Source organism: Amaranthus tricolor, chromosome 5, assembly GCF_026212465.1.
Source record: "Amaranthus tricolor cultivar Red isolate AtriRed21 chromosome 5, ASM2621246v1, whole genome shotgun sequence".
NCBI lineage: Eukaryota > Viridiplantae > Streptophyta > Magnoliopsida > Caryophyllales > Amaranthaceae > Amaranthus > Amaranthus tricolor.
Window position 1 is genome coordinate 24,296,450 of NC_080051.1, and position 24,402 is coordinate 24,320,851.

Sequence of the window (24,402 nt, forward strand, 5' to 3'; positions counted from 1 at the left end):
CGTGACAGATTTTTTGAAAAAAAATTTGTGACCGTTTTGATTCCCGGGTCACACTATGACACTTTCTTGCAACCTATTTGCCAACCCACCTCAATTGAGATCACCAATAGGAGTAAATTTACTCCAATTTGGTCATATGATCTAAAACTAGATCACCATTACTTGTGCTCTTACACTTCAGAATTCTCTCATTTTTTTGCTTCATCTTTCTGCTTTTCTCCTTTCTCCTGTGTTGTCACGCCATTTTTCATAGCTTCAATGCTTCGTCTTTAATTTTTGATTAGGGATTTTTCATATCTTACTTCTACTTCTCCCTTTTCCTTGAAAAATTAGGGATTTTCGGCTTTTAAAGTCAAGACTGGGTTTTAGTTCTTGATTTTAGGGTTTATGGTTCTTGCTTGATTGAGGTACTTATTTTCTTAAAGTTTCGTTTTTTATCATTTGATTTTCATTTTAATTTCAATTTTTCATTTTGACTGATTTTCATTTTATCTTTATATTTAATTTTCAGTTTAGTTTTGATTTTCATTTGATTTGTTGTTTTTGCTTTACATTTAATGGCCTTCTATGTCTATCCATGGTGTTGTAATGCTGAGACACAAATATTGTCTCATTGTTTGGTGTAGAAGGCAGAAATTTGATATTTTTTGCTGAGAAAATCATTAAAGTAATTACGCTGATATGCAGATTGCAAAAGCCACAATCTTCCAAAGTGTCATTGACTTAAAAGACAAATTTGGGATGGAAGATCGTCACAACTTTTATTCTCAGGTATTAGAGCGTTGAACTTGCATTTTTGTATGTTTAGTTTCCAATTTCCATCAACAAAAAAATTGCAAACAGTAGACTGATTTTGGTGATATTTCGGTGTGTATGGTTGTAGGTACTCTCAATTAGTTTTTTTGTATAGCTTCGCCTCATTCTTAGTTGATTGTTCTTTAAAGTGCTGTGTATTTGAGATTGCTGGACATCAACCAACATTCAAAGTGAATGAAATTCTCTTACTAAAATAATTGAATTTAGATCTGTGGAGTAATTTTAAGTTTAAACTGGTCAAATAAAACTAAATATGAGTCGTCAGATTAATTAAAACTCCACTTTGAATTGTTCGACCAAATTGTTTGATAAAAATAAGATCTTAGCCATCTAGATTGCAGCTCTGAATTCTGTTTCTGATGTTTCTTCTTTTGTTTTGTTTGTGTCTCTCTTGTTCTGATTTCTGTCATGGGCTCTCTGTTTGAGTTATAGGTTCATCAAATTCTAGAACATGTCTCTATTGTGATAATGAAGAATTCAAGGTATTGGTATTAAGGAAATTTTGTTGATAAGGGTATAATTTTTCACTCCTTGTTTATCATCTTCTTTTGTTATTTATATTTCATTTGTTAAAGATCAAGTACGTATAGTTGTTTGATTTAGATTATAGCAATGAGATAGTATTAAAATGAATCACTACATCATTTACACTTTTTTATGTGAAGATACACGCTATATTTGCTAATAAGGGTCAATCGAAAATAACTTGTTTGTTATCACTAAAATAAAGTGATGTGTGATACCCAAATAAGAGTGTCGAGAATCTATACATGTACTAAAGTGAAATGGAGAGTTCGAGTAATATGGTTTTTTCCTGTTTGGATTGTGAAGTATTAAGAGTATTTTTTGATCTGGTATTATGGTTATAGTGATGGATGGGTTTGTTGATTTTGTTTCAATTGTTGATGTTTTTTCTATTACAGAGAGTTTCAGAAGTTTCTTTTACTTGATGTGAATGGCATTACAAAACATTCAATTAGGGAAAATCTGCAATGTATTGTTTTCTTTACTCTATGAGACTTACAATTATATAACTACTTTCAAGTGTAAACTTCATCTGGATTAACAAGGATGTCATATTATAGGTTGAGGCAATTAGTTAGTTGATTGATATGCAGTACTTGCTCTTATGTTGGTTGATTGATTCTTGATAGGTTTATTGCATTAATTACAATGAGCTTATATGCGGAGTTTCTTCCAGCACCGAAAAGAAATATTAGTGTTTTCGGTTTGAAAATTCTGTGTTTATGGTCCTTTAATTTTATCCTAATCTGCATACTGATTATAGTTAATTTAATTGATCTATATTTTGCTGCCTTGCTGGTGGTTATTGTTCGATTATTTCTTAAGTTTAGTAGATATTTAATGAGATACTGTAATTTTTTTCATTTGTTTTAATACGAGTAAGTTGTTTTTAAAAGCTCCCTTTGTTCATAGTGCTACTTGACTTTATAAGTAAACTATAATGCCTACTTGACGTTATATGTAAACTATAAGTAATTTTGAATTTTAGATTAGACCACAAATGTGGAGCTCAAGTTGTGACATTTTCAGTTTTGATCCCAGTTGATGTGTAAACCTACTTAATTGTAATTGAAATTGAAACCGTAATGTTTGTCAATTTACAAATGCAATATATACGAATAAGTTTGATTTAGAATAGTTTCATTATAAAAATAAGTTGGGTTTAGGGGTCAAAGTTTATTCTCACGGTGATGAGAATGAGTTATTGGTATTTATGATTATAACGAGAGCGATTTTTAAAATTAATTTGATGAAATTTACATTGTGTGTTGTCATCCAATGGTAGTGAAGTTTTCATTACTAATTTTCTATTACTGGTTGGGATAATTTGTATTAGTGCTCTAAGAGTCCAACTTTTACATTACATGACTTAGCAATTTGGGAGAATTTGTCTAATAATTATTTTGGGTAGTAGTTGTTAAATTGTTATAGGTTGCACATTAGAAGATGTTTCTAAGGAAGTATAATCGGTTAAATTGTGGTTATGCCAACTGATTAATGCTCCAACAATATGAATCCTAACACTTAGTTTGATCTTTTTGTAGCTTTCAAACAGTGATACTTATTTACGATGAATCTCATATGGTTATTGGTTATATTTGTTTTCTTTTATTTCTATGAATCTCATATGATGAATCTTTTTTATTGTGCTCTGTAATAGATTATATTTGTTTTCAAGTCACCATCATATCCCAATGTATGCATTATGAAATAAGATGCATTTTAATACATTGAATTTGTGCTTGGTAATTGAAACAATACAAATCAGAAATTTACATTCAACTTTTCAGGCTTGTCATGGACTTGGGTTGCAAGGCTGTGCAGCTACTGTCTGCTATTGTATTATTTAGTTTTTATCGTTGAATTTGAAATCAATATTTTGTGATTCAGACATTGATTTCTTCGAAATTGTGATTCAAAAAATTATATGCTTTTTGTTTCCATGTTGTTTTGGATTTTTTTTTCTGTAATTTCAAAATTCAATTGTATTATTTGTTTTCTGTAATTTTTTCTGAAATTTACATTCAATTGATTTCTGTAATTCAGACAAATTATAGTAGATGTTCATGATTTGCTTTGGTTAATCTTATGATTCTATTGTGGAATTTTCATAATTTGCTTTGGTTAATCTTATGATTCTTCTTGTGTTTATTGGGGAAACTTAAACATGGTAAGGTTGCTGCAAATAAAGTTTTGTCTTCTTGATCACAACAAGGCGTTCCGTCAGTTTTCTAACTGAGATTAAGGTGATCTCAGAGGTAATACGTGAAAACTTGATTAAGTTATATGGCTATTGTGTGGAGGGGAGACATAGGAATTGTTATACAACTATCTGCAACAGCCTAGCACATACTCTATCAGGTAACTATTTTTTGTTTGTCCATCTTACACCCTTCATACTCGTTAACAACCTAGCTAAGCTTTATGACTGAACATGTATGTTCACTATAAAGCTTTTAATACGTTTTCAGGTCTTGATTTGATGTCAGTGCTTACAATTACCTATACGTCTTCTGCCCTTTTATCCTTTACACCTCTGTAACACATTGACATTATAATATTTTTATTTGTATTCTTGATAATGAAAATATATAAAATAACATGATATCCGATAGTGTAACTTGGGGGACCGTGTGCGTAGCACGCGGCCCCACAACTATAGTACTTTAAAATACGCACACGGCCCCACAACTATAGTACTTTAAAATACGCACCAGCCCCACAACTATAGTACTTTAAAATATGCACGCGGCCCCACAACTATAGTACTTTAAAATGTTAGTAACTACCATCTATTTATATCCTCTTGATTTGCATATTACTTTGTTAAGTTTGCACCAGATGAGTTAAATATATGTTTTTATATACAATTATAACTTTGTACAATTGATGGGCACAAAAATAAGATGATTAATGTGAATTCTCTATAAATAATGTCAGGTAATGACATTATTTGCACATGAAATTGCTCCCTCTTTTTCTCATACTCATGTTACAAATTTCATCTGTATTATTACCAGTGTTTCATTGAATCACGATAGTAATCATTTAGAATTTTATTTATAATTATAGAAACATACTTAGCTTGTTTAATTTGACCCATTTTATTTTATATTAGATTATTTTTAAATAAAAACTTTTTGGATAGACATGATGATGACTGTTTAATTAATCTTTATTTTTTGTATAATTAATAATGTACGAAAAGTTTTACAACTAAATTAGAAGGGTTTTTTTAGCTTACAATTTAAAATTATGGGTTAGTTTAATGGTTGATAGCTTTTCTTTTACACTTTAACAGAAAATAAATTTGATTTTTACAATCTATAAAAAGAATTAATTTTTTCCACTTGCCTGGAAAATTTATCCATATAATTTTAAATTTCTAAGGTTAGTATGAACTTAGTGCTAAGTTTTTTCTTATGTCACGTTTTATACTTCTTTCTAAGGTTAGAATGACTTTCGTGTTTGATATATATATATATATATATATATATATATATATATATATATATATATATTTTGTTACTGTATTTGATTTGTGGAAAAACTTAAGCTTTTGATTAATGTTTGATCAAGGAATCTAAGTGCTGGTAGAGGTTTTGTTCTTAATGCTTTGCCAAGTTATGCTGAATGATCTCTCAAGAAGATGATAGTTCCTACAAAAAGCAACGAGGGGTTAGTAGGGCTTAGAATGTTTTTCAGGGGATCAACTCCGACGCCCAAGTTAGTAACACTCTACAAAAAACTATTAAACTGGCGACACACATTATCGTCGCCATTTCATAGCTAAATGGTCAAAAAGTTCCCTTGTCGACGGGAGGGCGACGAGGTTCGTGGTGGTCGCCTTTTCGTTCGTCGCTAACACCAAAATGGACGCCATATCCTCGCCATTTTTTAAAGAAAAGTTGGCGACCAAGAGGCGACGAGATGTCCATCACCAAGAACGTGGTGGTCGCCTTTTCGTTCGTCGCTAACACCAAAATGGACGTCATATCCTCGCCATTTTTTAAAGAAAAGTTGGCGACCAAGAGGCGACGAGATGTCCATCGCCAAGAACGTGTCTGACATGGCGACAAGAATCTCCTCGCCAACGTTCTTGCCAGGCCTGGCGACCAAATATCTCGTCGCCAATATGGCGACCACCTTCTGATAGCCTTTTCGTCGCCTACTGCTAGCGACAACATTTTTATGCTTTTTGGTCGCCGTGTATATATATATATATATATATATATATATATATATATATATATATATATATATATATATATATATATTTATTATATTTATATATATTTTGTATTAGTTATAATATTAAGATAAAAATATATACACATAAAACAAATAAATTAAAATAAAAGAGCTGGAAATATTATATATAAAACTAAAATTTATTTACAAAGTCACAAAAATTACATATATTTTATCATTCATTTGGAGGGGGTGGAGGAAGAGGTTGATTCAAATTGAAATGCGATTCAATGAATTTCAAAAAGAGTTCTCTTTCTCTTGTTATTTGTTCAGTCAGCCTTTGATGAGTCTCATAGAAAGTCTGAGCATTTCCTCTTCGTATCGCTTCCCATAATTGATCATTAAACTCCATTTGTCGGGCTTCTGAATCCGCAAATCTTTGTTGTATCATTAATGGCATCATAATCAGGTTGTGCAGGCTGAGAAGACGGAATATCCGTTGGCTCAGGAGGATAAATAATTTGAGAGGCGGATCCAACCCCAAATACCTCTTTGTTTTTTTTGTTTGAACTGCTTTCTACGTTTTTTATAATACTACTTAAAATTCAATATAATACTACTTAATTAACTAAGTACTCACTAAATCCCGCATTGTTCTGGCGTGCGGGATTTAGCCACCTATATGGGTGGCTTCAGCTTTATCTTTTCCTCCACGTCTATTGGAGGAATTCCTAGCCGAAACGGCTTTGTTATTTGGGCGTTCCCAATCAACCTTCCATCGCGCCCAGGTCTCATTATCGATGGAAGGAGGTTTAAATTCAGGCTTGCTTTTCAACGTCCTGCGCCATTTGAAAAGTATATCCGCATAGCGCTTTGCAGCTTTTTCCTCCCATGACCTTCGAACGAAATGTTCGAGGCGAGGGTTCCATTTGTATTGTTTCTAAATACATAAATATTTCATCAAATAAAATACTTAATATAATTTATATATAAAAAAGTCTAAAAATAAACAACAAAATAATAATTTTACCTTAAATTCATTAAAATAAAAATCTTTGGTGGGTTTGGTCACATCCTTCCAACTACTACCTTCGACATCTTGCCTATAATTAAAGGTAGCCTTTATTTTTGATGCAATGGTGTTCCCGGATATCGAATTAAATCTTACAATATTTAACAAAATTAGTTTACATTGAAATTTTAATATTGAAAAAAAAAATGATAATAAGATGATAAAAACATTTACTTGTTTATTGTTGGTAACCATGGAAGATTCGGACGATGATCGTCTCCATTGTGCTCTTCCATATTATGTATGAATCACTTGGAGTATTTTCACTACTCCCATGAACTGGGTTATTGTTGTCTTCGTCGCTATTGTTGTCGTTGCTAGTCGACAAATTATTCAAGAAATAGTTGTTAGCCCAATCATTAGGGTCGCTGCTCATTTTGCCTATAATATTTATTTCAAACCCTAATATTATTTTCAACTAAAATCAATCTTTATTTATACCAGAAAATGTCCCAATTTTATCTACATAATGAATTATTTCATCCCAAACTAAACATTACTACGTATACTATTAAAGTAATTCGAAAATTACATTTAAAAAAAAAAACTGTTTTAATTAACATTAGACATGCTCAAAAAATCGAAATTATAAAAAAAAATTAAAAAATTTCGAAACTAGATAATAACATCATATTAAAAATGAATTACTCTATAATTCCAAAATTACATTCTAAATAAAAGAAATGTAGAAAAATATAACATAAAATATGCTCAAAGTATACCAAAATTCATAATTCGAAAATATAAATTACTTTGAAATTCAAAAATTGCATAAAAATAACATTAAACATGCTCAAATTATACCATAATTCGAAAATGTTAAAAACATACAAAAAATGACGAAACAAAATAATAACATTAGACATGCTCAAAATATACCATAATTTGAAATTTAAAAAAAACATACATAATTCAACATAAACATATGAAATAACAAGAAAAAACATGTTGAAGATGATAATGTACTCCATAGCTCGAAATCAAACATAAAAAAAAAAAACATTCAAACATAATTTATCATCATAATCATCAAGAACATTGAAATAATTCAAAAAATTAAACAATAAACACTAAAATAGTTGTCGTTCTCAACATCTTCATCTTCGGATTGTTCGTTTTCTGACAGTACAAGATCCACATCTTCTTTAGTATCTTCATCATTATCATGCATCTGTTGAACAATTTCGCCAGATGGATCAAGAAGCGGTGTTTGGGAAACATCTTCTTCAATTTCAATACGGTTCCTATTTTCTTCTTGGAAAGCAGCATCTTTGGATTCCTGTTCTACTTCTTTGTCAAATTTAATTTGTTTGACTTTGCAAACCGCTTTCCAATCTTTTAAATTATGTCTTGTACTCGGATATAGAAGATAATATACTTGACATGCTTGACTTGCCAACACAAATGGATCATATAAACGATACGAGCGACCTTGATGTATGTCAACTAACTTGTATCGTTTATGAATATTTGTTCCGCGGCTATTTCTAGTAGTAGTTGGGTCATACCAATGACATTTGAACAACGTTACTCTTTTGATAGGTATCCCCGGGTATTCAACCTCTACGATTTCAAACAATTGCCCGTAAAAATCTTTTTCGTCACGACTGTTGTCAGTAGCTTTGACGGACACTCCACTATTGTCTGCTAATTTATTTGATGCATGACGTACTGTATGGAATCTATATCCGTTTGTGTAACACATTGTAACTCCGAGCATGTTTAAGTGGTCCTTCAGCAATCTGCTTCAAAATTTCACTGTTCACTCGGTTATCGAATGATCCTTGTCTTGCCTGTCAGATAAATGGAAATAATTTATGAATTTAATTAATGTAATACTGACATACATACATAATAACTAACGTAATAGATGAACAACATACTGCAGTTCTGAACGCATTTGTGAAATTCTCTTGCACAAACGCTTCAATCCTCTGACTTGACCAATTCGGTTGATGTCTTTGAATTGAACTTTTAAACTCAGATACAAATACATCCACCTCTGGACAGTTCATTAGCACGTATCTATGTGCAATCTCATAAACTCTTTCATCCAAAATATATGCTTTTCCTTTTCCATGAAATCTTATTGGATGACTGAAGATTGTGAATACACCAGTTACAATATTGTTGTAACTTCCATCGTCATTCCTAGGAAGGTCTCTGACCCTGCATCGCACATGTGGCTCAAAATAATGGGAAACAAAATGCGATGCTTTCTCGGTTAAATATGCGTTGCATATCGACGCTTTAACATGAGCTTTATTTTTCACATTCAGTTTCAAATGTCTAAGATACCTGTACAAAAAAATTAGTTCACCGGTAGAATAATGAAAAAATTAATTACATATGATTTATACCTCTCAAATGGATATATCCATCTGTATTGGACCGGTCCCGCAATTCTAGCCTCATATGCCAAATGGATAGGAAGGTGTTCCATGCTATCAAAGAATGTAGGCGGAAATATAGTCTCTAGTTTGCAGATGATAACCGGAATATCTGCTTGCATCTTCCTCAAATCCTCCACACATAGCTTTGTGGTTGTCAAACTTCTAAAGCATAAGCTTAATTCCAATTGCATTCAGAGAATTGCTACCGGTGAAGGTTTGGGAAGCTCTTACCTTAGACATTTGAAACTGAATGTGAAAAATAAAGCTCATGTTAAAGTGTCGATATGCAACGCATATTTAACCGAGAAAGCATCACATTTTGTTTCCCATTATTTTGAGCCACATGTGCGATGCAGGGTCAGAGACCTTCCTAGGAATGACGATGGAAGTTACAACAATATTGTAATTGGTGTATTCACAATCTTTAGTCATCCAATAAGATTTCATGGAAAAGGAAAAGCATATATTTTGGATGAAAGAGATTATGAGATTGCACATAGATACGTGCTAATGAACTGTCCAGAGGTGGATGTATTTGTATCTGAGTTTAAAAGTTCAATTCAAAGACATCAACCGAATTGGTCAAGTCAGAGGATTGAATCGTTTGTGAAAGAGAATTTCACAAATGCGTTCAGAACTGCAGTATGTTTGTTCATCTATTACGTTAGTTATTATGTATGTATGTCAGTATTACGTTAATTAAATTCATAAATTATTTCCATTTATCTAACAGGCAAGATAAGGATCATTCGATAACCGATTGAACAGTGAAATTTTGAAGCAGATGGCTGAAGGACCACTTAAACATGCTCGGAGTACAATGTCTGTTACACAAACGGATATAGATTCCATACAGTACGTCATGCATCAAATAAATTAGCAGACAATAGTGGAGTGTCCGTCAAAGCTACTGACAACAGTCGTGACGAAGAAGATTTTTACGGGCAATTGCTTGAAATCGTAGAGGTTGAATACCCGGGGATACCTATCAAAAGAGTAACGTTGTTCAAATGTCATTGGTATGACCCAACTACTACTATTAATAGCCGCGGAACAAATATTTATAAACGATATAAGTTAGTTGACATACATCAAGGTCGCTCGTATCGTTTATATGATCCATTTGTGTTGGCAAGTCAAGCATGTCAAGTATATTATCTTCTATATCCGAGTACAAGACATAATTTAAAAGATTGGAGAGCGGTTTGCAAAGTCAAACAAATTAAATTTGACAAAGAAGTAGAACAGGAATCCAAAGATGCTGCTTTCCAAGAAGAAAATAGGGACCGTATTGAAATTGAAGATGTTTCCAAAACACCACTTCTTGATCCATTTGGCGAAATTGTAGATAATTCATTATGTAGATAAAATTGAGACATTTTTTGGTATAGTTAAAGATTGATTTTAGTTGAAAATAATATTAGGGTTTGAAATAAATATTATAGGAAAAATGAGCAGCGACCCTAATGATTGGGCTAGCAACTATTTCTTGAATAATTTGTCGATTAGCAACGACAACAATAGCGACGAAGACAACAATAACCCAATTCATGGGAGTAGTGAAAATACTCTAAGTGATTCCATACATAATATGGAAGAGGACGATGGAGACGATCCTCGTCCGAATCTTCCATGGTTACCAACAATAAACAAGTAAATGTTTTTATCATCTTATTATCATTTTTTTTTTCAATATTAAAATTTCAATGTAAACTAATTTTGTTAAATATTGTAAGATTTAATCCGATATCCGGGAACACCATTGCATCCAAAATAAGGGCTACCTTTAATTATAGGCAAGATGTCGAAGGTAGTAGTTGGAAGGATGTGACCAAACCCACCAAAGATTTTTATTTTAATGAATTTAAGGTAAAATTATTATTTTGTTGTTTATTTTTAGACTTTTTTATATATAAATTATTTTAAGTATTTTATTTGATGAAATATTTATGTATTTAGAAACAATACAAATGGGACCCTCGCCTCGAACATTTCGTTCGAAGGTCATGGGAGGAAAAAGCTGCAAAGTGCTATGCGGATATGCTTTTCAAATGGCGCAGGACGTTGAAAAGCAAGCCTGAATTTAAACCTCCTTCCATCGATAATGAGACCTGGGCGCGATGGAAGGTTGATTGGGAACGCCCAGATAAAAAAGCTGTTTCGGCTAGGAATTCCTCCAATAGACGTGGAGGAAAAGATAAAGCTGAAGCCACCCATATAGGTGGCTAAATCCCGCACGCCAGAACAATGCGGGATTTAGTGAGTACTTAGTTAATTAAGTAGTATTATATTGAATTTTTTTATTATCTTTTGTTTAATTTCAAGTGGTTTTTTTATTTAATATTTCAGGAACAATCAAAAGGTCAAAGACCCACAACTTACGAAATATTTACACGAACACATGGGTCTTTGACAATGAAACAGGGGATTGTTCCCAATGGATGAATAACAAGTCACAAAAAGTTAACGTAATAATCTATTAAAGTTGTTTATTTATTTATTTTTAGTATCAATTAATACTTTGTTTATTGGTAATTGATTTCTTTGTTTTATTGAAGGATGAATATCGTTCTTTGATGGAGGAGCATCCAACTCGCAACCCAAGTCAAATTTGGTTGGATGCTATAAAAAACGTAGAAAGCAGTTCAAACAAAAAAAAAGAGGTATTTGGGGTTGGATCCGCCTCTCAAATTATTTATCCTCCTGAGCCAACGGATATTCCGTCTTCTCAGCCTGCACAACCTGATTATGATGCCATTATACAACAAAGGTTTGCGGTTTTAGAAGCCCGACAAATGGAGTTTAATAATCAATTATGGGAAGCGATACAAAGAGGAAATGCTCAGACTGCCTATGAGACTCATCAAAGGCTGACTGAACAAATAACAAGAGAACGAGAACTCTTTTTGAAATTCATTGAATCGCATTTCAATTTGAATCAACCTCCTCCTCCACCTTCTCCAAATGAATGATAAAATATATGTAATTTTTGTGACTTTGTAAATAAATTATATATATATATATATATATATATATATATATATATATATATATATATATATATATATATATATATATTATATATATATATATATAATAAAAAGGGCTTGAAACATAGCAAGTGATAATCTCTAAATCTATGCTTTATAACACAAATAATTACTATGTAATTTTTGAATTGTATCAAAGAAAAATTGGTGTATTTTTAAGAAAATAATAATAAATAATGAGGGAGAATAAATTATGTTGATGAAATTTATAGAGAGTTAATATATCAATAAGATTAAAAGAAAATAATAAATCATGATCAAAAAGTAAAAATTATGCAAATTAAGCAGGACGAATCAAAATGTTTAAAGTGAAACATAAGTATAATTTAAACAGTAAAAATAATAATACTGTTGGCGAGAACGTTGGCGAGGAGATTCTTGTCGCCATGTCAGACACGTTCTTGGTGATGGACATCTCGTCGCCTCTTGGTCGCCAACTTTTCTTTAAAAAATGGCGAGAATATGGCGTCCATTTTGGTGTTAGCGACGAACGAAAAGGCGACCACCACGTTCTTGGTGATGGACATCTCGTCGCCTCTTGGTCGCCAACTTTTCTTTAAAAAATGGCGAGGATATGGCGTCCATTTTGGTGTTAGCGACGAACGAAAAGGCAACCACCACGAACTCCATCGCCAAGGCAGACCATTTAGCTATGAAATGGCGACGATAAATCGATAATGTGTGTCGCCAGTTTAATAGTTTTTTGTAGTGTGTATACTTTGATTTTTTTTTTTTTTTTTTGTTTTTCTGTTAATGAAGAATTTAAGTTACCTCATTTATGTGCTCTATGATCCGTATTTATAGCTCTTAAATGTGCTTGTAAAACATTCTTCTGAATTTTTAATCCCCATAACTTTCTGCATGCCACTGTGCTTGCGTTTGACGTGTCAATCCTTCATTTATTCTATTGTATTTTATTCTTTGCTTCTCTTTTGGACATGTGTCCTGCTACCTTATAATGCCTTTCCATAGTTGACAGGTGTCTCCCAACCACTCGTGAGCTTCTCATGCATTAATATTATCTTATTTGTAAAATGTTCTTTTTTGCCCGTATCAGATGAATGTTCCTAGATAACTTTCTAGCCTAAATAATTCTTTTCAAATTAGTATTAATTTAGACCTTCTGGATAATCTTTTATCATAATTACTCATGCTTAATCTTTTATATATATATAAAATTTAAAATGACACAATCATACAGCTGTATATAATTAAAAGATTGATTAAATCCCCTATGACTTGGAAATAGGCGTAGCCAGTATGTAAGCAAATACCAAAATAAATGTCAACGAAGAAAAAATCATTTCACCAATAAATAACAAATACATATGATACATGCTGAAGAAGGTTTCAATTATTAGAGGTGACGTAATTTGAAATGTTAGAATCGGCCAAATACCAAGTCACATTAATATTGTCAACTTAAAAAGGACATAATTACATGCATGGATAATAAAAGTATTTACATGCTTGGATAATAAAAAGAAATTGACCTAAGTGGAAATATTAAAAAACACACATTTCAATACGTACTTTAAAATTCAAAGGTGTAATGTATGTAGCATACAAAATTACATTTTTAGTAATTTTGAATTACACGTCAAAAATAAACCTTAACAAGAGTGGATCCCTAATTAAAAATGAACTTGCATAGGCATAGCTTAATTTAATGTTTATTATAAGGTAATTAATATTAAACTTTGTTTTAAATCACTACAGCATACTCCCTTCGTTTTTTTGTTTACCATACTATAACGAGTAGTTTCAAATATTAATTATCTTATGATAAATATTAATATATTATAATAGGTAGTTTCAAATTAATGTTAGTGGGATGTATTTAGTAATATTTAATTTAAATATCATAACTTCTTATAATGTTATAGATGTTGAATTTAGTGACATTTATTAGACCCTTTAGCAGTATAATAAAAAATCATACTAAAACTTTTTACGACATAAAATCTAGTGACATTTTTCACAAATGCCACTATAAACTAAAATCTCTTCATAGTGACACTTAAAGTAAAACCAATAATTATTACACTAAAAATATAAACCAATGAAATTTATTCAAATGTGACTAAATTCTATAATGTAAAAAGTTAATTTTGTTATAATATATGGACATCAAGCAATCAATAAAAATATATAAGTTATGTTCTTTGTTCTCAACTTTTTTTTTAATATTTATAAAACGGGTTACAAGTCCGGTACTAAGAGTTAATATAGTTATAACAATAGTTTTTTAGTGTATACATTTGGCCATTAGATATGTTGCATTGAATATGTGTAATAAATTTAACTAATTCGAAACTCAAATAATCCGAAACTAAAATAATCCGACGCCTTATAATCTTAAAAAAATATATATAGTCTATATATCCGACTAACAGTTAATTAAGATACACATATATGGGAGTATATATTATAAGTAATCGTGCAAGCAGCTCTACAAGATATTTTGTGATAAGATCTCAATTACATAAGCTAGTATTGACTTAGCATGCATATTATTAATACACTCTGAAAAATAATTCACCAAAAAACAGGTGAACGTTTATTTAATACTCCTACCAATTTTTATCAAATAACTACTTTCTCTTGCTATATATAATATAATGTGTACTTCTAATTATTAGCAACAACTTATTATATAAACTTAATTAACAAACACTAATTATATTTTGCAAACAAAAAATATTATAGGAGCCGAAGCTAAGGTAAATGAATCACGCAGAAGTTTTAAATGTAGAAATGAAGTGTAGAAATAGAAAGGATGAAGAAATGCTGGAAGAGGATCCAGCTTCAGCTCATGTTATTGGATCAGGTTTGTTTCATTAAAATCAACTTATAAGTTTGATATGCCAATATCTTTTTCTTTCTTCTTTGTGTGGTACTGGCTTTCATATCCCGTTTATACTTTTAGTAGGGTTGGTCTCCTAAAATGAGTACATAACTCGCTCTGATTTCATGTTCAACGCGTGCACTAGGAAATTGCATAACATATTATGTTGGGATAATTTGTCGCACATCGATGAATTAAAAATGTTGTGCACATGTGACATGGCCGTCAATTAGCAAACGCAAAGCAGGTTACCACCTAGGGGCTAGGGCCCCAAAATTTTTAGGGTCCAAAAAACTTAAGTTTATGTATATGAGTAGTATTAATTAGAATTAAATTTAGATATAACTTATATTTTTTGCTAAGTAATACGAGTGATTTGTGCCTTTTTATAAAGTAGTTTAAAAATCAACAATAAAAAATAAAAGGTATATTATATTATCCGTTATGCCTTAAGATATTAGGGGCCCTTTTTATCTTTTGCTCTTTGGTCCAAAAATAAGCGGGACGACTCTGGTTGTGCACACTTTATAAGTCATTATTGGAGCCCTTCCTCATATTGTCATATAGTTTTGGGATGGTATCTACTACACTTATGAAGTATATGCATTTGGTGTTGCTTGATTATTTGTTGAATTCACAATAAGTCTAGCTCAAATTAACATATAGCTAGATCAAGTTTATGATGTTTAAGCACACATTACTTAGTCCTGAAAGAAGGTAGCCGTGCTATGCAGATTCATGGATGCAGGTAGCATTGCTGCTGGTAACAAGCTATAATTGTGGATGGATATTAAGCTTTTCAAATCTTATGTTGGTTCCTCTGGGTTGGAAATGGGGTATTGTTTGTTTGATTCTTGTTGGGTTGTTGAGTGCCTACGCAAACTGGCTATTGGCTGGTTTTCATTATATTGAAGGCAAGAGATTCATCAGATATAGAGATCTCATGGGTCATGTATTTGGTTAGTAAATTCCTAACTGAAAACAATGAATTTGATCTTTTATCAACAATTATTCTATTAAAAGTGATAAACAGTGCACTGTGTGTTGTGCAGGAAAGAAAATGTACTATATCACATGGGTTTTCCAATTTCCATTGTTCATTCTGGGAAATATGGGTTTTATTCTTCTAGGGGGCAAAGCATTGAAGGTAATTAAAATGTCTTTACAAATTTATACCCTTCCGTTTCTTTTTTGTTTTTCTCGCTTATTTTTTTGCACAGTTTTTAAAGTAAATTTTGCACATTAATATTTCTAAATACGTATTATAAAAAATTATAAAAAATATATAATAAAAAAATAGACATTAGAACGAATCTAACGAGATCTCACAAGTCACATGATTATATTTTATCATCTAAATATGTTTTAAAAATATTAATCAAATTTCACTCTCCAAAATAGAATTTTCCAAATGGAAAAACAGTATAATGTTATAGTAGTACATATAAAATATTATGGGGCCTCAATCATACCTCAAGAAACTAATTCAACCAAAAGGTTAGGCAAATGATTGAGACTCTTGGATATATATGTTATATATTCTAACACGCTCCCTCACATGAAAGCCTTTTGGATTAGAAGTGTGGATGCGGTATAGACCCTCTTCTACCAGCTGGTGTTGAATATTTCACTTTAAATGAGGATTGGTTGAGATTCGAACCTATGACGTCACACAGGCTATGATACCATGTTAAAGAAACAATTCAACCAAAAGCTTAAATTAATAACTGAAGCTATGTTATGGTATATTTTATAGTGCAACATTATCCTTATTGGAATTAATTAAACTTGTGATGTTTTCTTACAGGAACTACTCCTTGTGTTTAGTGACACAACAACCATGAGGCTCCAATATTTTATCATTATCACGGGTGTAGCATATTTCATATTTTCTTTTGTGGTTCCAAACCTTTCTTCCATGAGAATATGGTTAGGAGTATCAGCAATTCTCACCTTTAGTTACATTGTAGCTGTCCTTGTGCTAACAGTAAATGATGGTATGCACTAATTGAAGAAAATAATAATGCAGAAATAAAGTGTTTGGCCAGTGAATATTAATTTTTTATTAAGTTTAATTAAGTATTACACCATGTATATATATACACTGAAAGACAAGCTAAATATGGCAAACTATTATTAACAGAATAATAATATTCCCTAACTATATGTCGTATGGTTCACCGAGTCCTAACTTGCATATTGCATCATCAAATGCTTCAGATGTTACGGCCTTAGTGAGGATATCTGCCAACTGATCCTTTGAGCGAACAAAAGGAAGGCTATTAATTTTCTTCTCTTGCTTTTCTTTTATGAAATGACGATCAATCTCGACATGTTTGGTTCGATCATACTGAACTGGATTCCTTGAAATGCTAATTGCTGCTTTACTGAACTGGATTCCTTGAAATGCTGATTGTTGCTTTGTTATTATAATAAAGGTTGCATGCCCCCTTTTGTGTGAAGTTCAATTCCCCTAGTAATTTCCTGATCCACTAGATTTCTGTAATACCCTTGGAAATTCCTCGAAATTTAGCTTCAACATTTGAGAGAGCTACAACTTTCTGCTTCTTACTTTTTCAAGTGACAAGATTACTCCCTATTATAGTAAAGTATCCAGAAGTTGGCTTTCTATCATCTTTATCTTCTGCCCAATCTGCATCCGTGTAGGCAAGAAGATCTAAATTATTATTTTTCCTGAGGCTCTACTACTAGTACGTTTTAAATACCTCAGGATTCTCATTACGGCTGTCATATGTTGTATCTGAGGCATATCCATGAATCTGTTTACTACACCTACAACATATGTAATGTCTGGTCTTGTATGTGAGAGATATTTGAGTTTCCCCACCATTCTTCGATATCGATCTTTGTCTGCTTGTTTTGCCCCTTCAATCACCTGGAGCTCATGATTAGCCATGATAGGAGTTTCGGTTGGTTTACAGTCAAGCATGCCAGACTCTGCCAAAAGATCAAGAATATACTTCCTCTGACTAATGAAGATTCCCTTTTTTGATCTCAGAACTTCAATGCCAAGGAAATACTTAAGGTTACCCAAATCTTTCATATTAAATTCTAGGGATAGTTTCTTCTTTAAATCACAAATCTCTTCTGCATCATTTCCATTAATCACCATATTATCAACATAGATAATCAAGCATGTGATTCGATCCTTTTTCTTCTTGAGAAAGAGTATGGTCCGAGTTACTTTGCTCATAGCCGAACTTCTTCATAGCTATAGTAAACCTTCCAAACCATACTTTTGGAGATTGTTTCAGCCCGTATAGAGCTCTCCTAAGCCTGCATCCTTCTCCTGGATTGTACTCTTCTGAGAAGCCAGGAGGTGCTTTCACATAAACCTCTTCCTCGATTTCACCATGTAGAAAGGCATTTTTTACATCAAATTGATGAAGAGGCCAATCTTTATTTGCGGAAACTGAGAATAGAACACAAATTGTATCAATTTTGGACACTAGAGAGAAAGTTTCAGAGTAGTCTACTCCATAGGTCTATATGTAGCCTTTGGCCACAAGTCGAGCTTTGTAGTACTAGCGCTCAATGGAACCATCTGCATGATATTTGATTCTGAATACCCATCTACACCCCATAGTTTTCTTTCCTTTTGGTAGTTGACAGTTTTCCCATGTTTTATTCTTCTTGAGGGCGGATATTTCTTCCTCCATTGCCTTTTTCCATTTCGGATCCTGAAGGGCTTCTTCAACATTTTTAGGCACATCATTAGAATAAAGAGCAGTATTGAAAGTCAAAGCTTTGCTAACTGGATATCTTGATCTTTGTGCCTCAAATTCAGGATCATATCTTTTTGGTGGGATTCCCTTGGTGCTTCTGGGTGGCAACACATACTTGTTTTGTATGTCTACATCCACAACATTTTCAAAGTTATTATTAATCATTTGAGGGACATCAGAATGTACCTCTTCCGGCTCAAGATGCTCAATAGATTGGACTGGGTGCTCAGTAGAACTGTAGTGGGCCGAAGAGAAGATACTATGTTTTCAGGAACAACATCGGTAGTCTCGTTTACTTGCTCTTTTCGTTTTGGATTAATCACAACTGAACATATAAGCCAGCTTAGGTCATCACTAACCTTCTCCCCCTGAGGACCAGACTGGGGGGTAATAATAAGACGGTTCAAAGAAATCACAATCCATAGTAGTATACATCTGATTGTGGAGAGGGTCAAAACACATGTATTCCTTTTGATTTACTCCATAGCCAAGAAAAATACACTTAATAGCCCGTGGTTGAAGTTTTGTCCTGGACTGTTTTGAAATATGAACATAAGCTATGCATCCAAAAACACAAGGGGGAGGGGAATGAAAGGAGGGAAGGGAAACAAAAAAACCCCAAAGTTGCAAGCGGAGTTTTGCAATTAAGAGGTTTAGAAGGAAGACAGTTGGTGAAGTAGGTTGCTGTGGCAAGGGCTTCAGGCCAGAAAGAAGCAGGGGAATGGGACTCTATTAAGAGGACTCGGGTGATTTCAAGCAATGTGCAATTTTTGCGTTCAACATCCCCGTTTTGTTGTGGAGTGTCGGGACATGAGGTTTGATGGATCATCCCACGGTCAAAGATGAATTGTTTCATGCCTAGGTTAATGTACTCCCCCCATTGTCAAAACTTACTATTTGTGGTGTAGCATTAAATTGAATTCAAAGCATATTATAGAATGTAACAAAAACTGAAAAAAAAACTTTAGATTTGTGTTTCATAAAATACAATCAACTCGTACGAGTGCAATCATCCACAAATAAGACATAGTATGAAAATTTATGGGTATTAAAATTTGGAGTGGGCCCCCATACATCAGAATGTATTAAGGAAAAAGGTCTAGTAGAATGGGTTACACTAGGTAAATATGAATGTTTATGACTCTTTGCTAAAACATAAGCTTCACAATCAAGAGACAAATTAGTGATTTAAATGACGGAAATAAATGTTTGAGATAAGTTAAAGAAGGATCACCCAGACGTCGATGCCACATCCAGAGGTGATAATCAGAAGATCCACGAGTAAGCATAACTTGACCTTTGTGAGTCGTCTCATTCACATAGTACAAACCTTCTTGTTCCCATGACCAATTATTTTTCCAATATGGGCATCCTGCATAACACAATCAATAGAATACATACTAACAGTGCAATTAAGCTCTTTAGTCAACTGACTAATAAATAAAAGTTTATGAGTTAAACTGAAAATTAAAAGACAATTTTGAAGATTAATGGAGGGAGAAATTTCAATAGTCCCAATCTTAGTAACAGCAACACAGTTTTTATTGACAGTTTAAATTTGAGTTCGGATAGCTAGGATAGTATTGAGAAGATCAAAAGAATCATAGGTCATTGTGTCGATTGCACCACGGTAAAAAATCCAAGCGGAATGAATTTGTCCCACTTTTTCTTTAAATGGGGACGAAAAGCAAGAAATTGGGTCATCCCCTTCTTCTCTTTCTTTGTGGGTTGAAATGGCATAAAGACTTTCTTTTTTTCTTTGTTTATTTTTGGTACAAAAATCATAATATTCTGTAAATGATTTATTTTGGGAAGGTAGCATCTCATTTTTCCCTCCCTTCTCATGAGCCGCCTCTTCATCATCAACAAAACGACTTTCTCTCTCCTCTCCTTCTAATTTCTGCTGCCTCTGCTCACCACCAGGGAAATCGGTCTTGGCACCGGTTCGATTTTCCGATATTTTGGAGGCGGTGTATTTGTGGTTCAGATGGGAGAAAAAATTTGGCAAAGGAAAGAGGAAAGGAAGGCTGATTTTTGTTTGGGTTAGTGTTTTGTTCGTTTGTAAAGTTGGGTGGGTTTCCCAACACCGATAAACCGGTTCATCGGAAAAACAAATCCAATTTTAGAGACACCTTTGTTGGTGTTTAACTGTCCAAGTTACAACAAGTGTTGACAACCAAATTTTAATTTCCATTTCAGGTAAAATTTTCGGGTATATAATAAAGACCGATACGGTGGGCCGGTTACAGGTCACCGGAAAACACCATCGGCTAAAAATAAATTGTTTGGCCTATGCATACTAATTTTTATTAAGTCTAAGTATTACACCATGTATATATAAACGGAAGGACAAGCTAAATATAACAAACTATTATTAACAGAATGATAATATTCACTAAATATACTTTAGAAATATTCTTATATTCTTATTTCCTACACTAATCACTATGTACTTTAAATTTTATAGTTGGTATGTATTTTCTTTTGATTGGATGGTTTTTGGTAGGCTAGAGAATTCTTATAGACAAGAGGAAAAAATGATTTATACTCCCTCCAAATTAATTTAAATGTCCTATTTGCTTGGGCACGGTTATTAAGGATGGTATGAGGTTCATTAAAAAGGATAAGTAGTGAAGGGTAAATAGTGAAAGGTAGTTGGGTAAGTAAGGTATATGAGGGTATATTCGTAATTACTATGTGAACTAAGGATATTTAGGTAAAAAAAATTGACAAAAATAGAAATGAGACAACTAAAAAAGACTTTACCAAAAAAGAAAATGGAACAACTAAATTAGTTCGGAGAAAATATTTATTTAGTATATAGTTAGAATCGAACTTTTATTACAAAGATAAACAAAACAAAACTCTTTGCGCATTATATTTACTCTAACTTGTTAGTGTGTTCATATATTCCTATAGGCAAATCTAACATAAAGATAAACTACGAAATTAAAGGAAGCACAATTGATAAAGTGTTTTATGCCTTTGGTGCAATTTCAGCTATTATGTTAAGCAATAATCCAGGAATGCTACCAGAAATACAGGTAACTTTGTCTCACTTTCTTTTTTAGTCCGTTTTATTAAATTTGTCATATTTTTATTTTTAACCAAGACCCACATTCTATTTTTCATCCGTACATTTAATTTAGTTTTTCATCTCATTCATACATTAAAATATATAGCTTCGATATAGCTAGTGAACTACCTACATGTATCTGATTTTTTTGATTTTTTTTATGTGCAGTCAACACTCCGTAAGCCAGCTGTGAAAAACATGAGAAAAGCCTTGTGTGCACAATTTAGTATTGGGCTCATAGTATACTATGGAGTTACCATAGTTGGATATTGGGCTTTTGGTTCAAATGTTCCAGATTATCTACCCAAGGCCCTTAGTGGACCAAAGTGGGTCAAGGTCCTCATTAACATTGCTGTCTGTCTGCTAAATATCTTCTCCCAACATGTATGTACGAATCTTCTTATTTAGTGTTCTTCTTTCCTTCTTAATAAACTACACTCAAAAAGTTCGCACTTAAATTATTTGTGTAAGAATAATTTGCGAATTATAATTTTAAATTTTAGTACATTTACGAGTTATATCGATTAAAGTATTAAAATTTACAAGTTCGGGCTAAAAACACAGAACTCTAACCACTTAACCTAAAATTTTAAAGATCGGTCGGAATTATGTATTTTGCCCTGAAGCTGCAAACTTTGTTACTTTAGTGGTTGTAATTCGCAAAAAATAAACATTGAAGCTGTAATTCTTAAAAACGTTAAACTTTAAGGGTCTAATTCACAAATTATTTTTCTTTAAAAATTCAAAATTAACTTAAATTTAATGTTTAAATTTAAACCAATTTCATCATTGTTTTAAATATAATAAAAGTTGAGAATTTTACATTGTAATCTTGTCTTTTTAAAATTCTTCATTATAATTATTTCCCAACACAACCTTATAGAAATATTGCGTACATTCCATTGCAGATGTTTCTTCAACCAGTCCATGAATTCCTAGACACCAAGTTCCTAAAACTGGATGAGGGAATATACTCGAGAGAAAATCTAAAAAGACGATTTATCCTACGAGCACTTCTATTCACAGGAAATACTTTTGTGGCTGCGGCCATTCCTTTTATGGGATATTTTATTGGCCTCTTGGGTTCATTTACACTTGTTTCTTTGACTTTTATATTTCCCAGCATGATATTCATTAAGGTAAATTGTATTCACAAATTTTTAAATGAGAGAATATTTATTAGACTAGCCTACGTATAAACGTATTAAAGTGATTATTTATAATTTTAAAGTGATTAATTATAGAAACAGAATAATTATACTCCCTCCTATTCATCTTAAGTATCTTATTTACTTTATACACTCTATTCAATGCACTTATTTAATCTTAATATATCTAATTATGAATAATTAAAAATTATAAAATGTTGATGTTGATAAACTTTATATTAAAACGAATCAAATGATCCGACATGACTATGTTTTAACTTATAAATTAATAATAAAACACAATTTAAAAGTGATCAATGAATAATATATCAAAAGTAAATGGGACACCTAAATTGAATAGGAGGCAATATATTTTTGACTTATGATGAAACGGTCTTATACAAGACGTGTTGAGTTTTATTAGTTTTAGATAATGCAATAATTGGGTTCAAATTTTTTATTGTCATTATTTCCTTCGTTCTTCAAAGTTGTTTTTATTTGTTATTTTGGGTCGTTTTATTTGTTATTTACCTAACGAATTTTTTATTTATATCACAAATTTTGCACATAATTAACATTCTTTATTTTCATTTTAATATTTTTATTACTACTTATGGTCGTCTCATATATATTATTCTAACTTCATTTTAACATGTTTTCACTAACTTTATTTAAACACATTTTTAATAGTTGTGCTCTTCGTATTTTTTTCACTAACTTTAATTTAATATTTTCTTAACACTTATGGTCCTTATTTTTCCTCTATTAAAATTATTTAATAAAATAATATATTTATCATCTAAAAAATTCTATTTTTTTATTTAGGTAAAAATTTGTGGCGAGAATAACTTTAAGGAATAAACACTTTAAGGAATAAACGGGCTAACTTTTATTTACTTTTTAATGAAAATATTTTGATTGTGAATTAATGGAACAGATTAAGGGGAAGACAGCTAGTGTTGAACATAAGGCAATGCATTGGGCAATCATATTTGTATTTTCCCTACTTGGTGTGGCAACTACAATATCAGCATTCAGATTAGTCATTCAAAGTGTTAGCTATTATCATTTTTTTGCCGATCAATGATTTGCTCACTCTATATACTTCATATATACACGTGCACTAATTAATAGTATAAGTGTATGAATGCCTTTGGCTGCATTGTTTGACAACAAATACAAGTGACAAATTAAACCAGCTATCTAGCACTTTTTTAATTGTGTATTTTTTTCTTATTTTTGTAAATATCTTATGTGTAAGAGACGTACGACGGTGTTAAGAAATTAAATTAATTAAAAATTTAACTTGATGATAAGGTCACACGATATATTATATATTTTAATACACTCCTTCACACAAGAGCCCTTTTGTGCATGAAGTATGATGCAACATTGACCCTCGTTGCGCTAGAAGTGTGATGCAGCACAAGACTTCGTTGTGTTAAAAGTGTGATGCAATACAAGATCGTTATATACTTTGTCACGTTGAGTTATAATACCATATTAAAAAACCTTCTCAACAAAAAACTAATTTAGC

At 31.9% G+C, this 24,402-nt stretch overlaps 1 protein-coding gene across 1 annotated transcript; it reads left to right on the plus strand.

Moving 5' to 3' along the window:
• LOC130812984 (proline transporter 2-like) lies at nt 1-24,267 on the plus strand. Its single transcript, XM_057678653.1, has 11 exons — nt 1-407; nt 688-771; nt 3,517-3,702; nt 14,757-14,877; nt 15,630-15,854; nt 15,948-16,042; nt 16,703-16,892; nt 21,561-21,685; nt 21,886-22,101; nt 22,626-22,856; nt 23,803-24,267. The coding sequence occupies exons 4-11, from the start codon at nt 14,775-14,777 to the stop codon at nt 23,950-23,952; spliced, it is 1,335 nt and encodes a 444-aa protein (XP_057534636.1). The 5' UTR covers nt 1-407; nt 688-771; nt 3,517-3,702; nt 14,757-14,774; the 3' UTR covers nt 23,953-24,267.
• The last annotated feature ends 135 nt before the right edge of the window (nt 24,268-24,402 follow it).

Coding starts and splice junctions, on each gene's coding strand:
- LOC130812984 (XM_057678653.1), top strand. CDS start 14,775: ATGAATCACGCAGAAGTTTTAAATGTAGAAATGAAGTGTAGAAATAGA. Junction 16,043..16,702: donor TAGGGGGCAAAGCATTGAAG/GTAATTAAAATG, acceptor GTTTTCTTACAG/GAACTACTCCTTGTGTTTAG. Junction 21,686..21,885: donor GAATGCTACCAGAAATACAG/GTAACTTTGTCT, acceptor TTTTATGTGCAG/TCAACACTCCGTAAGCCAGC.